Below are 16,654 nucleotides of genomic sequence, written 5' to 3' on the forward strand. Positions count from 1 at the left end.
AAAGTTGGTTGGCAGAGAAGGTTATGTTTTCGTCTGTGTATTTATTTAATGGTTTGCATGTATTTTACCAACTGAAAAAAACTTGAAGGTTCTTTTCAAGTCTTACTGAACAAAATATTTTGTGAATAGCTTGGGATAACGTCAAAAAATGTTTTTATACGCTTTAAATACTTCTCACAGGTGCCCCCTCGTATGGATGACTATTGTACCCCGAGAGAACCAGCAGGCAGCTTAATGACGAGATAAAAAAAATAAAACAATAAAAAATGTCTTTATTCTACTTGAAAGCAACAAGTTTAAGTCCTCCACAAATAAAAGCTGTAAAGTTGCGGTGTTTCGTACAGGTTTAAAATCCCTGTCGGACCTCAGAATTCTTGAAAAAAAATTAGTAGAGGAGGGTTTCAAGTTCGAATCCTGTTACTGGAGTCATAGCAACGTGCACAGTGCAGTGGACTGTTGTGATCCTGAACTGCAGGTTTCCTTCTTTTATTTCAAATCTTTACATTCTGCACATCTCTCTCTCTCACACACACACACACACACACACACTGAAACGTGTGAGCTAGTACTGCTCACCACCACTGAACTTATTACAGTTTATTGTCAAAGGTCTGAATAAATGTTTAAGAGCTTTTTGTTGGACAGTATTTCCACAGCAAACCACTGGACGTTCGAAAGAATCAAACATGCTCTCGCCTCTGAAAGTCTAATTACATTTTAATATACATTTTCATCTCGTGTTCCCCTCACGGAGCCAATGCAACATCATTTTATTGATTTTCACATTAAATTATATTCAAGTGAACCCAGATGAGCCGTAACGGTTCCTCAAATACCCACCTGCAGGGCAGCTCCACTGCACCACCGTGCCAAGGCTTGAACCGTTTACTGCAAGCGTGGATCAAATGTGCAATACGCCCCCATTAAAGCATTTTTTTACAGGAGGAACCTTAATGTACAGGAATTAAATGTTCCCATCAGCTTGTATGAGAAGGGTTCCGCATCAGAGCAGCCGAAGGGAATCAAGCCGCATCTCCGTGAGTGTGAGGGTCTTCAGTTGAATGCGCCCTCAGGGTTTCACCGCCGTCAGGCCCTCGCGCAGACACGTGGCTTTCTCCATGCGTCTGTACCAGTGTTTGACTTTGGTGTTCACCATCATGTCTTCAAAGGCCTGCAGACCCTCCATCACTCGGAGGACCCCGAACACCGCCTGCAGGGGAACAGAGAGCCGTTAGCTGGTAGCCGTTAGCTGGTAGCCGTTAGCTGGTAGCCTGCAGGGGAACATATAGCGGTTAGCATTTCCCCCCTCCTCCTCACCAGGTCTGCCAGGTTGGGCTGCTCTCCTCCCATGAACTTCCTCTGCTTGCCGATGGCCGCCACCCAGTCGTTGACGGCCTTGTAGAGGTCCTGCCTGACGTCGTCCTGCAGGCCGTGTCTGAGGGCAAAACAACACCAGAGTGAAGACGACGTTCATCGACGTCTCATCAAGAAAGAAGTGAGGGCTCTGGCGTAACGACGAGCCTCACTCACCGACTCTTCAGCCTTTTGGAGATGAGGAACATGGCCGCCGCGCCCACATACTTGGCGAAGAACCCTTCAAACGTCCCGAACTTTCCCTCACGCACGATGTAGTCGAAGGAGGCCAGGGACTCGCCGGTGGTCCGGTACACATTTGGAGATATGAGGTGCACGAGCCAGTCGTCGGCCCACTGGCGCCATTTCATCTCTTCTCTGGAGAAGCAGGGGAGATATTTCAAAGTGATACCCTAGAACCTCCAGCAGGAGACGCCCTAACCTCTCAACCTGCAGCTGAATCGAATTAATATAATAGAAGCAAACCTTCAAAACTGACAGCTGCTCGCTGAATGAAGAGTGAAAACACATCGTTTTTATGTTTCAGAAAAGTTTCATGTTTACACGGAAACGTTCTAAAAACGGGCAGGAGTTGGCGCTGTTGGTGGGTTTTTTGTAATGAAACTAAACACAAATGCACCAGAGGACAAAACACTATAAACATTATTAACGGGAGAACACGGACATTTTCATGGACAGAATTATTACGGTGACTGTCAAAATAAAAGCATCAAGTCCCAGGAGAATATGGAGTCATGACACCACGGAGGTAAACATTATTCTGATTGTCTGTCTACTGAGCATGTGCAGAAGGGCTAGGTACTATGGCCGTGGTGCTCATGTGCAGTCGCAGTGTGTCCACTGACAACTCGGGACGGAGCCTGAGCGTTTTCAAAAAGTTCCACTTTGGGAGCAGTTTTCAAACTGTTGTTACGGGGGGGGGGGGGGACTGAAAAATGTGTTCCACCTTTGTCAAACAGTTATAACATGAAGCAATTCAATCAACCATGACAAATGATGGAAGGAGTGGTTGATCAAATAACCTCCATTGGTTTCCATGGTGACAAAAGTAGCGCTGGCGAAGGTATGCCATCTTTTCTGTGTAAATGCGCCTTCAGAGGACCGTCTTGTATTCAACGCTATACAGATAAAATTGACCTGAACAAAAGTTTTGCGTTTTCACTTGAAATCGTTGCAGCATAAACGGGACCTAAAAGCGAGTCAGCAGGAGAGCGTTTCTTTTCTTTCTCCGTTCTTTTTTTTTACATTTGATCTGAGACATTGGAGATTTTTGCAGCTGTGAAGGAGGATGAACTGTGTGACGATCAGAAAGCCGTCGGACGTACTTCTGCATCCCCTTCTCGGGGTACAGCGCGGCCGTCTCCGTCTCGCTCAGCATCAGCCAATACTTGTTGGTGTACTCGGTCACCTTCTTCCCTCGGTCGTTCACCGCCTTCATCTCAGGGTAGCAGCGCAGGATGTCAGAGACGCTCTTGTCCCTGCGGGAGACATCGCACTTTAACCTGAGAGACAATATGTGTGTATGTGTGTGTGTGTGTGTAGCTGGCCACAATCTGATCAGAAGGAAATGTGTTCACAAACGTTCCTGTGGGTAAAAGAGACCGACTCTAAATTTTAAAACAATTCAAAATGACGCTGCTCAATGATCTTCACCTCAAACTGAAAGCAGTATTTTTTTTCCCTCCCTGGGCTTAATTGTTTTATTCGATGCTTCCGCTGCCCGAGCAGCAGGCAGCATGATGGTGCCTCCACCGTGTTCTATTTTATGATTCCAAGGAAGAGTCACGACAGTCTCTACCGACATGTCTCTAATGTTATGTATCTTCAGCTTTACAGAGCTGCTGTCTAAATGATGAAAACTCCATTATTGCTTTAAAATAAAAATAAAAACTACATCTGCTCTATATGTTACCACTTCATTGTTTATCTCAATATCAACACGAGCGAGATACACAAGGTAGAAAACAGAGCTGTGATCAATTCTGTTTCCCTCACTGTGTGAACAACCTCTGATAAACGTGACTAGCGATGAAAGGAGATCAGCATCTGTTGCCATGGAGACGCAGGCACACAAAATCTCTATTTACTAAAACTAGTTCCTCCCCGGTGGCCTGGTACGAGTCAGATCACTGTTATGATGGAGGGTTGGACGTCAAAGCACAGAGACATGACGGCGTGAGTCTGTCAGAAACTTACTTGGCGATTAAAAAAGTCTTGAGGGAGCTGATGATGACAGATGAGTCGTTGAGTTGCTGCAGAGAGAAGGACGGAGAAGGTTTTCAATGAGAAATGCGAATTCAAACCAACTCTCCTGAGGCCGAACTGTGCTAACGATAAACCACAGAATGAAGGCGTTACATCTGGTGGACGGAAAGCGAAGCTAGGTCGCACAGGGTGAGTTAAAAACAGGTCACGCGAAGTCTTCAAACCCTCACCACGTCTTCGCCAACCATCAGGATGGGCACTTTCCTGTAGACGGACCACTTGATCTCCTGCCTCATCACCGGGTTGACCTCCACCACCTCGTAGGGCAGGCAGTGGTAGTCCAGGAAGGCTCGCACCTTGCTGCAGAACGGGCAGGTCTTGTACTGGTACAGGGTGAGATTCGGGGGGCCAGAAGAAACCTGCAGGACGCAGTAGAACGTCATCAAACTGAGACACCGTGCACAGGGAACACTCAAGAAGGTCTTCACACCGTGACACAGACGGATGAAGCATGTTTCTCTTCTTCAAGACTTTAAATTTCAATATGAAGATTTAACACACACACAAAAAAAAAAATGAACACAAACAAGACATTTTTCACAGATCTAAGTTAGTTAGTACGGGGGAGGACAGTCTGGGGACAGACAGTGAGTGGGGGGCGGGACAGTGTGGAGGACACAGTGGGAGGGCGGTGCGGGTCGGGGGGGCACTCACCTTCACGTTGTCCTGGGCCAGGTGCTGCTGCAGGGACAGCCTCACGGTGTGATATAACCCCAGACCTCCACCGAGCAGGAAGGCGCAGCCCAGCACCCTGCGTCCCGCTCCACCCCGTCCCCGCACGGAGGACAGCAGCTGGGACACCGGCCCCATACCCCCGGTGCCGTACGCTCTCCGGTACCGCAGGTGGGAAACCGCAGCGGACCGACGGGTCCCCGGAGACTCCAGTAGAGCCCAGCCGACCTTACCGAGGCTCCGGGCGCAGGTAGCCGCCATGATGCTTTACATAAAACCCCACAATGCACCGCGCAAGTGAGGCTGTGCTGTCTGTGCATGTCTATGGTGTGCATGGCGGTGTGTGCTGGCACCCAGCGGCCAGCTCCGGTACTACAGGAGGATATCCTCCCAGCGGCCAGCTCTGGTACTACAGGAGGACGCCACAACCCAGTGGTGAACTCCGGTACTACAGGAGAAACAGGGGCACACACACACACACACACACACACACACACACACACACACACACACACACACACACACACACACACACACACACACACACACACACACACACACACACACACACAGAGCTATATAAAGAGTTGTGCATTTTCATGTTAAAATATTTGATTAAATAGTGCAAAACAGTTTTTTTTTTCTTATAAGGTTTTAGTTTGGTGAAGATCTGGAGAACAATAGGCCCAGTCAACGATATGAATATTTTTTTTTAATTAAAATATACTATATACATATTAAATATTCTGTGTGTACTTTGTAAATGTCACTTTCTTCTTTAAAAAAAAATCTTTTTAGGTACGTGAGTGTTGACCGTATAAATGATCGTTTTAAATCAGTGAGTGTTGCTCGTATTGGCGTTGTGTCTGAAGTGTGAGGATCGCCTTTCCTGTGAACGCAGCAGCGGTAGAAGCGGCAGTTGTAGCGGTAGGAGCGGCAGAAGCGGTAGGAGACGCAAACATAGCGGCAGGAGCGTCAAACGTAGCGGGAGGAAAACGTCGACCTCGCGGTAGGCGCGGCGGAGCGGCAGACGAAGAAGCAGCGCGGCAACCGGAGCGGCAGACGAAGAAGCAGCGCGGCAACCGGAGCGGCAGACGAAGCGGCAGAGCGGCAGCGGCGCGTCCTGCTGTAAGCGGGGATCCTCCTCAGCAGCAGCAGCAGCAGCATCCATTAAGTGCTCCGGTGGTCACATCTCTCCATCATCACCATCCTCCCGGATCCACCGCTCTGCTCTGGGATGCCGTCGTCGAGCGTCGGCGGGGATTTGGTGAGCAGAGCCGATGCGGGAGGCTTCGGTTCCCGGGGTGAGAGGAGGAGCGGAGCGGGGATGGATGAAGGCTTTCCGGGAAAACAACAGTTTGATCGTCGCTGGGTTTAGCTGCTAAGGCTAGCAGGCTAACGTTAGCTGTCCTCAGCTGTGTCCACGGACAGTGTGTCCACGGACAGTGTCCTCTGGCTGTATTTTTTTTTTCCCACGGGTGTCAGGATGAGCGGCGGGGGTCACCCAGGACGCCTCTCTCGCGGATAACGGATCGTTCCGGTGCTCGAGCCTCCCTCGCTCCGCCGCCGCCGCCAGTTAGCATCGTTGACTTGTTTTTGTGGCTCCTCCGGAGCAGGAGAAGATGCGGGAGGAGTGAACCTGAACCTGAACTCCATGAAGGTCATGAGACCGAGAGAATGATCATGCTGGAAAAACAGGTAAGGACACCTGAGCTGCTGTGAAGTGTGTGAGGCCTCCATCTCTGTTCTCTGATCCACGGTCCTCCAAGGTGAAGGTTGTGGTGGGGGTTGGGGGGGGGGGGGTCCTGTTGATCCAGCTGCTGTGTACCCCCCCCCCCCCCCCCCCCCCCGCCCCCCCCACACACACACACACACGCAGGCATGCACGCACGCACTGCCCCCAAATACTCGAGTCTGCCCCCAATGCCCCCCCACCCCCCAATCCCTCAGGGCCTCACAAACACCAGGACAGGTTGTCCCTTTGAAACATTCATTTTCAACTTGTCCATTATGGCCTCAATGATCCACCGATGTCGTCACATTGTGTGTCTGTAAGCATCGATTTATTTATAATGTCTCTTTATGAACAGATAAACGGTGACGTGCATCATCCCAGCATGCACTGCCGTTGACGTGCATCATCCCAGCATGCACTGCCGTTCTTTGGTGGAGCGTTGAATGTTGCAGCATCATAACAGACCCTCTTTATACTCCACTCTTTGACTGTTAATTAGCAGCTGCTGGCCACGTCCTCCTCCTACTTCAGTGGATTTACTGATGGAGGACAGCATCTCCCGTCTCCGTGGTAACCAGAGTCAGACCTGGAAGAGGCCCAAAATACACACTTACACAAAGCACATGCATAAATGTGTTTAACGGTGTTTTGCCCTATAAATTTTCACCCAGTTAAGTTTCTGTCGGCGACAACGCTTCAGTCCTGTAATGTGACGTTATCTTCTGGTCTGATGATTGTTTTAATCCTCTGAACAGTTTGATCAGATGTATCTGCGTGGAGGGAAACGACAGATGCTGCTCAGGAATTTGGAGCTCTGATTCATTGTTGTTGTGGAAGAGCCTGACGTGTGCAGTGAAGCTCCTCCCCGATTTTCTGTTTTGGTCAACAACATGAAGGTTGCGTCTTCTCCACAGCCGTGTTGTCGGGGTCACGAGTTCATGACTTCACCGCGGGTTTCATGAGGCTCTGTGTGACAACATGTTGAACACAGTTCTCACAGTGTGTGGGGACGATCGGAGGTGAGGGAATGTGGGTGATATTGGAGGAGGTTGAGGTGGGGGAGGGGGGGGGGTGTTCATCTTCCCACACTTTATGGACTCCTGTTTAAAAGCAGGAGGAGGAGGAGAATGAGAAGGAGGAGGATGAGGAGGAGGAGATTTAGCTCCACGAAGAGCCAGCTTTGCCTCCCTGTTTCCATGACAACGCTTCTACAGTATTCAGCCGTGGGACGGCCTCTGCATCTGAAAGCAGCTACTGGTGGTAGAGACGCTCTCTCTCTCTCTCTCTCTGTGCTGACTGTGGGATGAGAGCAGTTCACTCCAGTGCATTTAAACCTTGATGAAACAGAAGAGCAGAGAAGAGGAAGAAGAAGCTCTGAGGCTGCTTCCATCAGGTCAAAGGTCAAACCTTCTCCAGGAGGCTCCCGGAGGCTTCAGGTGTGAGCTGAAGACACATGGGGCTGGAGAGGAGCTCTCTGTGCATCTCTCAGCGTCTCTCAGCTGAGACACTCAGACACATGTACGACCTGCCAATCCTCCGGAGGTCAAACCAAACCAATATGGCGGCTCGGTCACAAACTTTCTCTTTTATGACTAAAAAAGTTGAGCAACAAAGTATTTCTGAAAAGATTTGAGTTGAGAAATAAGCTGCGCAGTTGTTAATCCGTCCTTGTTTTGGTTCCACTACAGCTATAGTCCACTATAGTTTCGCGATGTGTTGGACCTCTGTTGGCTGCGCCGGCTTCAGATAAATCTCCTGCTGTGGGATCATTTCGGTTTCACCGTTGAACACACGAGGGAGTGAAAACAGCCGACAGAAATTTCACTGTCTGCAAATGTCGCATGAAACATGTCGCATACAGTACGTAAAAGGAACCACGAGCAATATGAGCATGCATCTCCAGTGTCAGCGCCTCGATGGAACGCTTTCTGACAGTCAAGTAACACAAGCGACAAAAACAGAAGTCTGTGGAGATCTAGAGTGCCAAAACACGTACCGAAACCAAACCCAAAACCATGACCCAGAAACCTGAACCTGGCTTCCTGTGCCATTTCATCTCTATTGATCTCTGCGATGGACCGCATGTATTTTGATTTTCAGACTAATGTCCCACTAATTCACATGTGTCACCCGTTCACAAGTGCCAGATAGACACTGTTATTCACTTCACGGGTCAGCGCTCATAATCCTATGACGTGTAGCAGAGTGTGTTCGATCTACACGATACCAGCTGATCACGTTGTCATTAATTACGGTATAATTTGTGATTAATACAAACAGTTCCTGTTCATTAGTCTTTGATTGTGATTCTTCTTGGTGTGGTGGATTCCTGCCTGGGTGGTTATCAGATCGTTCTTCGGTGGTGTTGTTTCTGGCTTGTCTCTTCCTCTGTCACAATGCTCTTCCTCCACACAGTCACTTCTAGTGAGTGGGCGGGACTTCTACAGAAGGACTTCATCTGATTGGTCAAGTCCATTGACATACACAGAGCATAGAAGCATCATTTGTTACAGCTCAGTTAGCCCTTTATACCAATGTTGTGTGCTGATGTCACGATGGGGGATACATTTTGAAGGTTTTGTGCAGCCTCAGCATTAAACTTGCTCTATATTGCTCCACACTGCTCACCTAGAGGGTCGTCGGATCCCAGTCAGCTTTGACAGGCACCACATCTCCTGTGACGGGGTGAGGACGAGAGTGGACAGAAGAGGGAGGGCAGGGTTGTTGTGGCTGGAAAAGGAGGAGGAGGAGGAGGTAGAGGAGGTGTGCGTGTGTCGGGGGGGGTAGAGGAGGAGGAGGAGGAGGAGCCCCTCTCTTCCTTCTGCTTTCTTGCGGTCTTCATTGTGAGATGGAGTGACTGTGAGGACGCTCGGCTCGGGGAGTCCCTCCTAGTGATTTTTATATTTTTTATTTCGGGGTGTGTTTCTGCCAGTGTATGCCTGCTGCGGCGGTTTGTTCTCTGTCCAACATGGACACCAAGTCCTTGTTCAGTCTGCAGCGAGCGCTGGCTCAGCCTGTCAGGATGTGCATGCTGGATTTCCCCGTCACCATCCTGGACGACCTGGTGAGCTCTCAGACACACACACACACACACACACACACACACACACACACACACACACACACACACACACACACACACACACACACACACACACACACAAAAACACTGCCTCTGCAGTGTGTGTCTGCCGACACTGCATTCGTGTGTGTGTCTTAAATGGGCAATCTTTACTGGACAGTCTGTATTGGACAGTCTTTAGTGGACAGTCTTTATTGGATATTCTTTATTGGACAATCTGTACTAGACAGTCTTTGGTGGACAGTCTTTAGTGGACAATCTGTATCAGAAGTCTTTATTATACAATCGTTAATGGACAATCTGTATTGGACAGCCTTTATTGGATAATCTGTAGTAGACAGTCTTTAGTGGACAGTCTTCATTAGATAGTCTTTAGCGGACAGTCTTTATTGAACAATTTTTAGCAGTCAATCTGTATTGGACAGTCTTTATTGGATAATATGTAGTACCGTTTTTAGTGGACAGTCTTTATTAGACCATCTGTATTGGACATTCTTTATTGGATGGTCTTTAGCGGTCAGTCTTTATTGGGCAGTCTTTCCTGGGTGGTCTTTAATGAGTAGTCTGTAACCGGCAGTCTAGGGCGGTCAGTCTTTGTTAAAGCGTGTCTGTTGCAGCCTGGAGTCAGACTGGAGCTCTGTGATCTCCTCACCTCTCCCTGACCCTCAGCTGGAGCGCTGCCGGTGCTTTGAGGCTGCTTCACCTGTTTTCTGCTCTCATTGTTCCGGGCGGCCTCAGGAGACCGTGTGTGTGCGTGCAGTGGAAAGCACGTCCCTGCACAGGAGGCCTGGTTCCCAGGGAAACTCTGACATGTTGGGTCGTGTTTTCGTGAATTCCCCTGCTGCCTGATCCAGCCGTAGCGATGCAGACACAGCCCAGCATTAACGCGTTTGCTGAGTCCGGCATTTTTACATTGAGGTGTTTGAATTTTAAACACGTCATCGCTTCTTTTCTTGTCTTCTTCATTTGTCTTTTATTCACCAGTGTAAATTCACTTCACATGTAAAATCTCAATTAACTTGGAAAACAACAGTGGAACCCAAAACTGATAATGAAAAACAAAGAGTCGAGATGCCTAAAACAGATTAAAAGGTAAACTGGTTCAAGTTGGCTGAAATAGTATAAATTGCTGAAAGTAGCTAAATACGGTCAAATGGCTAAAATGACCAGACAGTGAAAATTTAGAATAATTTCTGTCATTCTTAAGATACGGTTTTAATTTGTGTTATCCTCATCTTTAAGGTTAAACATCATTTGTGGACCCAGGCGAGTTTATTCGGTCAGAATATGTTAAAAATAGCTCCTTTAGTCATAATTGTTACAGACGCCACACAATCAGAGCTGCTGTGAGAAGCAACCAGAGTGACCGGAACGATGTGCAACGAACAGCCTCATGAAAATGCAGAATTTATCTTTGTGTAACACTCAATAGCAGACATACATAACTAATTTATATTCTAAAAGTAATATTAACCAGAACAGTACATTCCCTCTAAAGACATTATTCTTTGAAATTCAAATAAGCTAGAAAATGAAGGCAGGAAATACTGATTCTAGGAGGATAAAAGTCAATTTGTAAGACTAATTTTAATCATCTTCTGAACATTTTTGACCATGACATATTTGTTATGGTCCTCCTTCCCTCAGCAGTCAGTAGATGTGGGAGTTTGTGACGTGTCCTGGTGTTTGATCCGTCAAACTCAGAGATTCACACAGAGCAGATTCGACAAACTCAACTTGTCAGGCACATGTGGAGTTCATCTGGAAGTTTCTCCTGCAGCTCGTGAAAGCTTGAAACGGTTTCAAAATAATAAATACTGACTCACTGAAAATAACAGGTCGTATTGTTTTATTTCCTTCTTCAGAAGGGATGATGGAAAATAATCCGTCTCCTTAAAAATGGTTAAAATATTTCCATTATTCAGATTTATCCAACCCGAATAATAAGCAAAGGTTGAAAGGATGTGGAGTTCTCCCAGCATTAACACACACTGTCTGGTCTGTGATCTGAGCTCCAGGATTCTTCCGGGATTTAAAAACAGTGCAGGGAGGATGAAGCGGCGCCGCAAACGGCAGCAGGCCTGCGCTTTATTGAGAGCCGTGGATATAATCATTTTGAAATGAAGTGAGGGGAGGAATGAGCAGCAGCAGCAGCTGAGGTTCCTGCAGAAGATCTGCTGGTACGCATACTGAGGGACGGCCACTCAAACTCAGTGCTCACGTCTGACAAACTGGAAAAAAAGCTGAAATTGTTAAACTCTGGTTAGCAGGTTGAGGTCGAGGGGGAACCCCAGTGACACGTGTGAAAAGGCTGAAACCAAAGACGTGCTACTTGTGGTGCGATCAGTCAGAAAACAAAATCCCTGAAAGTAAAAAGAGAGTGAGCGAGACGTTGAGGGTCTGACCCTGTTCCTCTGGACTTTCTTACAGGATTACCACAGTAACTTATTACAACTTGGATCGTAGACTTAGAGTTTTTACACTGGACGCACTTCATGTTGCAAACAAAAGGTCCCTCCTATTTAAAGGGGAGACTTTAAAGACAGAAGTGGACCGACCCATCTACTGACCCTGACGGGGGACAGACTAAAATGTCGGCGCGTGTGGTGGACGGACTTTATCGACTCTGTGTGTGAGCGATGCAGAGTTCTATGTATATATTGGTCCTACTAATGAAGAAGGGGAACACAGAACGTCTTCCACACTTTCTCTTTTGTTTTATAATTCATGTCCTCCACTTCTTGGAATTACCCGTTGCTTCCTGATTGCGAGATCAGATTGGTCCATTTCACATGAGAACTAACGAAAGTGATCAGATTAATGTGCAGGTTTATCTGCACCAGGAATATCCTTCCATTCAGTCAGTGGATCCATCCCATAATGAGTCTGATCAGGAGAGGAAGAATCTCTGTTTGCGAGCAGCGCTTCTTCAGTTGTTAACCCCGTCAGGGTGACGCAGGTGAAGGTGATTTGCTCGACTCGTTGAACAGGAATGTTTTACTGCAGTTGTGAACTTTCACTTTCTTTTAAGCGCTTCAGTGAGACGACTGAGCCGTCCTCGCCACGAGTCTTCACTTTCCTCTGTCTGGTGGCAAGTAGCCCCCTTTTTCCTTTTCCCGGCAGAAGTTAATGTTTTCTAGTGTTGTTCCTGACGTTGTTGACACAGCTGGAAGGTAAACATGTCCGAGCCGAGCGGTGGCGAGGGTCCGGACCAATCTGAGATTGGGGGAGTGCGAGTCCTGCACGCCTGCTGATGGGATTCGAGTGCAGAGGCTTAGCGAGGGGATTCGTGATGTTGTGCTGGAGCCGGTGGACCTGTGGACAGCTGCTGGGGACGGGTGTCTGCTGGGAGGGCCGGGATTATTACAAGACGGCCCGGAGGACGCACCGACAGGTTGGAATCATATTTCCACTTCAATGTTTTCGCTGCGTCTTCATATTCAGTATCGGTATGTGTTTTCCTGCAGTCACTTGTGACTCGTGGCTGAGTTTTAATAAGTCATTATTGTGTTCGTACCTGGTGTCCCCAAGATATAGAATCATATTTTATCAATTTATTTGTGGGGAGGGTGAAGACAACAACAAGCAGGCCACAATGAGCGTGCTCAGATTTAGATTTAGATCCAATGCAGAACCAGACACTGGATACTGGGCAGCTCATATCTACAGGTTTAAACGAGCCAGCTTTCTCCAACCACATCAAAATGACCACAGCCGGTCAGCTTAGTTTGATGGATGTGCTTCAGGCCTACAAGGCTTCATGTAAACACATTATAGCTGAGCAGCGTGGTTCCAGGTTAAACAGGCCTCTCCATCTGGTTCAACTAATGAGGTGACCGTAGGACTTGGCTAGGCCTCCTCTGCTTTGACCTGGGAGGATTTGTTATGGTGACTGCCGCTACTAGAACCACGGGCAGAAGCATCTTTATTGGAACTAAATTTGCACGTACCAGATCTCTAGAAGAGTTCACATGGGAAAATAAAATTCGAAACCAGTTATAGTTGTTGTTGTACACCTCAATACCTTTCTGAAGGAAATTCGTCAGCACACTTGTACGAACACGTCTTGCCAGCATTGAAATTGCTCGGGTTGATTGACGTCTTACCGCCATGAAAACTCCCAAACTTTCCTGAGGCATTGTGAGGACAAGATCCTGTTTATACACTCGATCTCGCAAGATCCCTATTCGCACTGAAAAAAACGATTAATGATCAGTTTCACAACAATTACGACTATTCTCGTGGCCCTTTGAGAAAGTCTGGATTTTTTTCGGTCTGATTCTGTCAAGTTTTGATATTTTTGCTTGAGCTGCTGCGACCTTTGATATCCCAGAAACCCTTGCAGCAGGTTTCCCCAAGAAGCCGTCATTAGCATTGGTTGTTGCTTGGTGGCGCTGTTGTAGAGTATTTAGTCTCCATCCCTTTACCGGTGTCAGGTCTTGTTACCTATCAGGAGGCCGATATCGTCTGCAAATGGCAGCTTAGCTTTGTACCTGCTTAAACAAATTCAGAAAAAACTAATTTGTAGAATTTAAAGCCAGCGTGGGAAACTGCTCATGGGTTCAATTTGTATAACGCCTGCTTTTCACCAGCGTTTGGCTTCACTGTAATGTTATTTTTGAACCAAAGATGTGAGTGAGTGTCCACAAACTTTTCGAGTGGGGGGGGGGGGTCCGTTTATAAACCGTTTATAAAAAAATAAAAATAAAAAGTAAGGAAACACTGTGTTAAGACTACCTCTGAATCATTGCTGGGCTGCACCTCCAAATTATTTCTAATTAATTGGAAAATCTTGTGACGAACGTGTGATGTACTATGAGCACTTTTACTAGCATTACGTGATGTATGCACAGCAGATATAAGCATGTGTACAAGCAGCTGGCTCCTCTGTGCGAGTCTGTTTTCCTTCCATTGTAAATGTTTGTTCACCCAGAGAGCAGAAAGCCCCTCTGCTGAAGGCCATGTGTTCGCAGCATGGTGGTACCAGCTGTAAGTCCAGTCCTTCCATTGGAGGGTGCACTAAGTGGTTCTGGAGGAGAACAGAATTAGACTGAGTGCTTCAGGATGTGCCGAAGCTTCTCAGACTTTTCACCACACGATACAAACAAAGTCTAAATGAAAAGGACGACTGTGAGCTCTCCAGGCTTCCTCTGGTGTGGTTTCCTCTGCCTTCATCTCACCAGAAGCTGTTCGGGCTCTCTCGCCGCCAGAATTATTGAACTCTACGTCCGACTCTGTCTGCGCCCACTGCGTTTATGTGAGGGGATCCAACAGGAAACCAAATCGGGGCTGACCGGTGTGGAGTGGACTGTTGAACCCAGCACTTTTTACACAATACCACTCAGAAGGAACTCGTTCCCCACTTTGTCTGATTCGTGTCTGAGCTAAGAGTATTACGAGCAGCTTCAGAAAAGAAACAGAGCTACATGGGAGGGTGCGGAATGTAGGGTTCCTCTTATGTAACTCCATACTGTGAGCTTGTCCGGCACCCTCCTCAGCTTTTATTCCTTTCAGATTTATTGTTTGTGTAGCGCTGGGGAACATTGTGCGCCTGGCAGCAGCCCAGCGTAGCCACAGCCTGCCGACGCTGTCCAGTAATCCTCCAGTGAGGGACGAGAGCCTAATGTCAGGCCTCCGGCTCTCAGTCTGAAATGTTTCTGCTGCTGGATTTCCTCACGCACTTGGACATGCGTCAAACACTTTGTGGGTGGGGTTGGCTCCTTCTCCGACTTCCATGCGAAGGTTTCCATGTGTGAGATAATCAGAAAGTAATGCAGGCTGGTTCCTCGGGGAGCAGTAGGGCCCGAAAGCCTCAACAACATCTCCCGGACTGATTTCCAGCAGATGGCAGGAGAGATTAAAAATTTGGCTCGCCCTTTAACTCCCAGAAATCTCTGGGATTTAGTCCATGTGGGTTTGTGGAGGACAGATATTAGTTCTGGTGATGTTAGGCGGAAATTGCTGCTCAGTACACAGTTTCTGATTAGTATTCTGATCTGGTTAGTAGAGATGTTCTGTAACCTCTGAGAAAATACTAATTAGGACGAGTCGACTCGGGTAAAAACAGAAAACCCTCTCAAAACGGTCATAATTAAGCACGGTGTCCCGTGAAGTTTTCAAACATTGTCCTGATATGAACTGTGTCTATAAAGAGCCATTTGAAGCCTTTAAATGTTTTCTCCTCTCAGACCGGGCAGCACTTTGCACGATTTTGAACTTGTGATTAAGCGTGATTTTGATGCAGTGGGTTTTTGTATTTCACTCCAGACTAAGTTATCGTGGTGTCTGAGCTCATGTGCTCTGATCACAAACATAGCTATTGCAACAACAACCTGAAATCATGGCACCATGGTGTTCCTCAGGGCTCTGTATTGGGACCACTGGATGTTTTTTTTTTTTCTTTCTCCCTGTTTGGTGCTGTTGAACCAGGTCCTGTGTTCATTTTAGAAAGTCCCTCCATTGATATGCTGATGATTTGCAGTTTATGCCTCTTATCGCCAGCTTGCTAGAAGGAGGTCGTCCTCTGACTCCAGGGTGTAAAGATCAACACAGCACTGGCCTCTCTGTTCAAACCAGACAAGATTTGAAGGTGTTTTTGCTCACCTTTGCTCTTATCTGTCTGATCTTTTAAAAGCTGCCTGCTCGTTCTTCACCTGCACGTTGAAATGTTCTTAAGACCGGTAAAACGCCAGCAGGTCACCTGGACACTGTTTCACTTGGTTTACTAAACTCTGTTTTTGTGTTATTCTCTTTGATCTTTTGTCTGTATTTCCGCTGAAATCATTATTTATATAATGGCTATGTTATGGATGTAAAAAAAAAAAAAAAATCTGCCTTTACGGTCCAGCAGCTGCAGGAGAGGAAGTGAAGCAGTTCAGTGGGTTGAGAAGTGATCCTGGTGGGATTCCGATCAGCTGGTGGACCTCATGTTTGTCCTCAGTGTCCTGCTCCCTCGGTGTGAAATACCCCTGCTTTCCTCTCAAACACACAGCTGAGGGCAGAGATGTGGCGTTTGCACACAGCTGCGTTTGGTACAGCTTTGTTTCTGAACCCTACCAGCAGGAGGCAGTGTTGGATGTTAATTCCACACATTATTCCGTCATGCCTGATTTTAACGGCCCCATTAAAGAGTCACGCCATAAAACTAATTCACGAGTGTTTCAGTACTTCAGCGAATAAAACATGCATCACATTCAGGTGGATAGTCCAGATTTCAGAGAACCAACAATAAATCATTAGGCTGTTTTTAAGGTGTCATTTTAAGGCTACACGCTATTTCTATTTGGAGGAATCATGTTTTTATGATCCCCAACAGGCACAATTCATTATAGGTACATCATATGCCAGGTTGTCTTTCTTTAATCCATCACTATCCCTATTTTTGGATGTTTTCTTTTTTACTGTAAAGGCTAAAAAGTGTGAGGAATGTTTTTAATTGTACTTTGATTTAATAGCTGCTATATAGACTTGAGTTTTGGTGTGAAGAGCATAACTATTAAGTAATGTTTTTAATGTTTTTATGGTAA

At 47.0% G+C, this 16,654-nt stretch overlaps 2 protein-coding genes across 7 annotated transcripts in view; one reads left to right on the forward strand and one right to left on the reverse strand.

Moving 5' to 3' along the window:
* Window positions 1-253: 253 nt before the first annotated feature.
* ptgesl (prostaglandin E synthase 2-like) lies at window positions 254-4,646 on the reverse strand. Its single transcript, XM_080467053.1, has 7 exons — window positions 4,294-4,646; window positions 3,810-3,998; window positions 3,571-3,626; window positions 2,700-2,852; window positions 1,531-1,731; window positions 1,318-1,435; window positions 254-1,210 (listed from the first exon to the last, which is right to left on the reverse strand). Exons 1-7 carry the CDS (start codon window positions 4,570-4,572, stop codon window positions 1,070-1,072), a joined length of 1,137 nt encoding a protein of 378 aa, XP_080323179.1. The 5' UTR covers window positions 4,573-4,646; the 3' UTR covers window positions 254-1,069.
* Window positions 4,647-5,228: 582 nt separating this feature from the next.
* Window positions 5,229-16,654, forward strand: part of LOC308111912 (ral guanine nucleotide dissociation stimulator-like) — a 34,611-nt gene continuing 23,185 nt past the window's right edge. The window contains exon 1 of one of the 6 annotated variants that reach the window (XM_080467042.1): window positions 5,229-6,009. In XM_080467042.1, the coding sequence (XP_080323168.1) occupies window positions 5,989-6,009 (21 nt within the window). In that variant the 5' untranslated portion in view covers window positions 5,229-5,988. Of the gene's footprint in view, window positions 6,010-8,874; window positions 9,111-11,918; window positions 12,523-16,654 lie in introns of those variants that run through there. The other 5 variants (XM_080467041.1, XM_080467040.1, XM_080467038.1 and 2 more) reach the window with 5 other exon arrangements.

Source organism: Lipophrys pholis (genome assembly GCF_963383615.2).
Source record: "Lipophrys pholis genome assembly, chromosome: 7".
Classification (NCBI taxonomy): domain Eukaryota; kingdom Metazoa; phylum Chordata; class Actinopteri; order Blenniiformes; family Blenniidae; genus Lipophrys; species Lipophrys pholis.

Coding starts and splice junctions, on each gene's coding strand:
- ptgesl (XM_080467053.1), bottom strand. CDS start 4,572: ATGGCGGCTACCTGCGCCCGGAGCCTCGGTAAGGTCGGCTGGGCTCTA. Junction 3,627..3,809: donor TGATGGTTGGCGAAGACGTG/GTGAGGGTTTGA, acceptor TTCTCTCTGCAG/CAACTCAACGACTCATCTGT. Junction 2,853..3,570: donor AAGACTTTTTTAATCGCCAA/GTAAGTTTCTGA, acceptor TGTCTCCCGCAG/GGACAAGAGCGTCTCTGACA.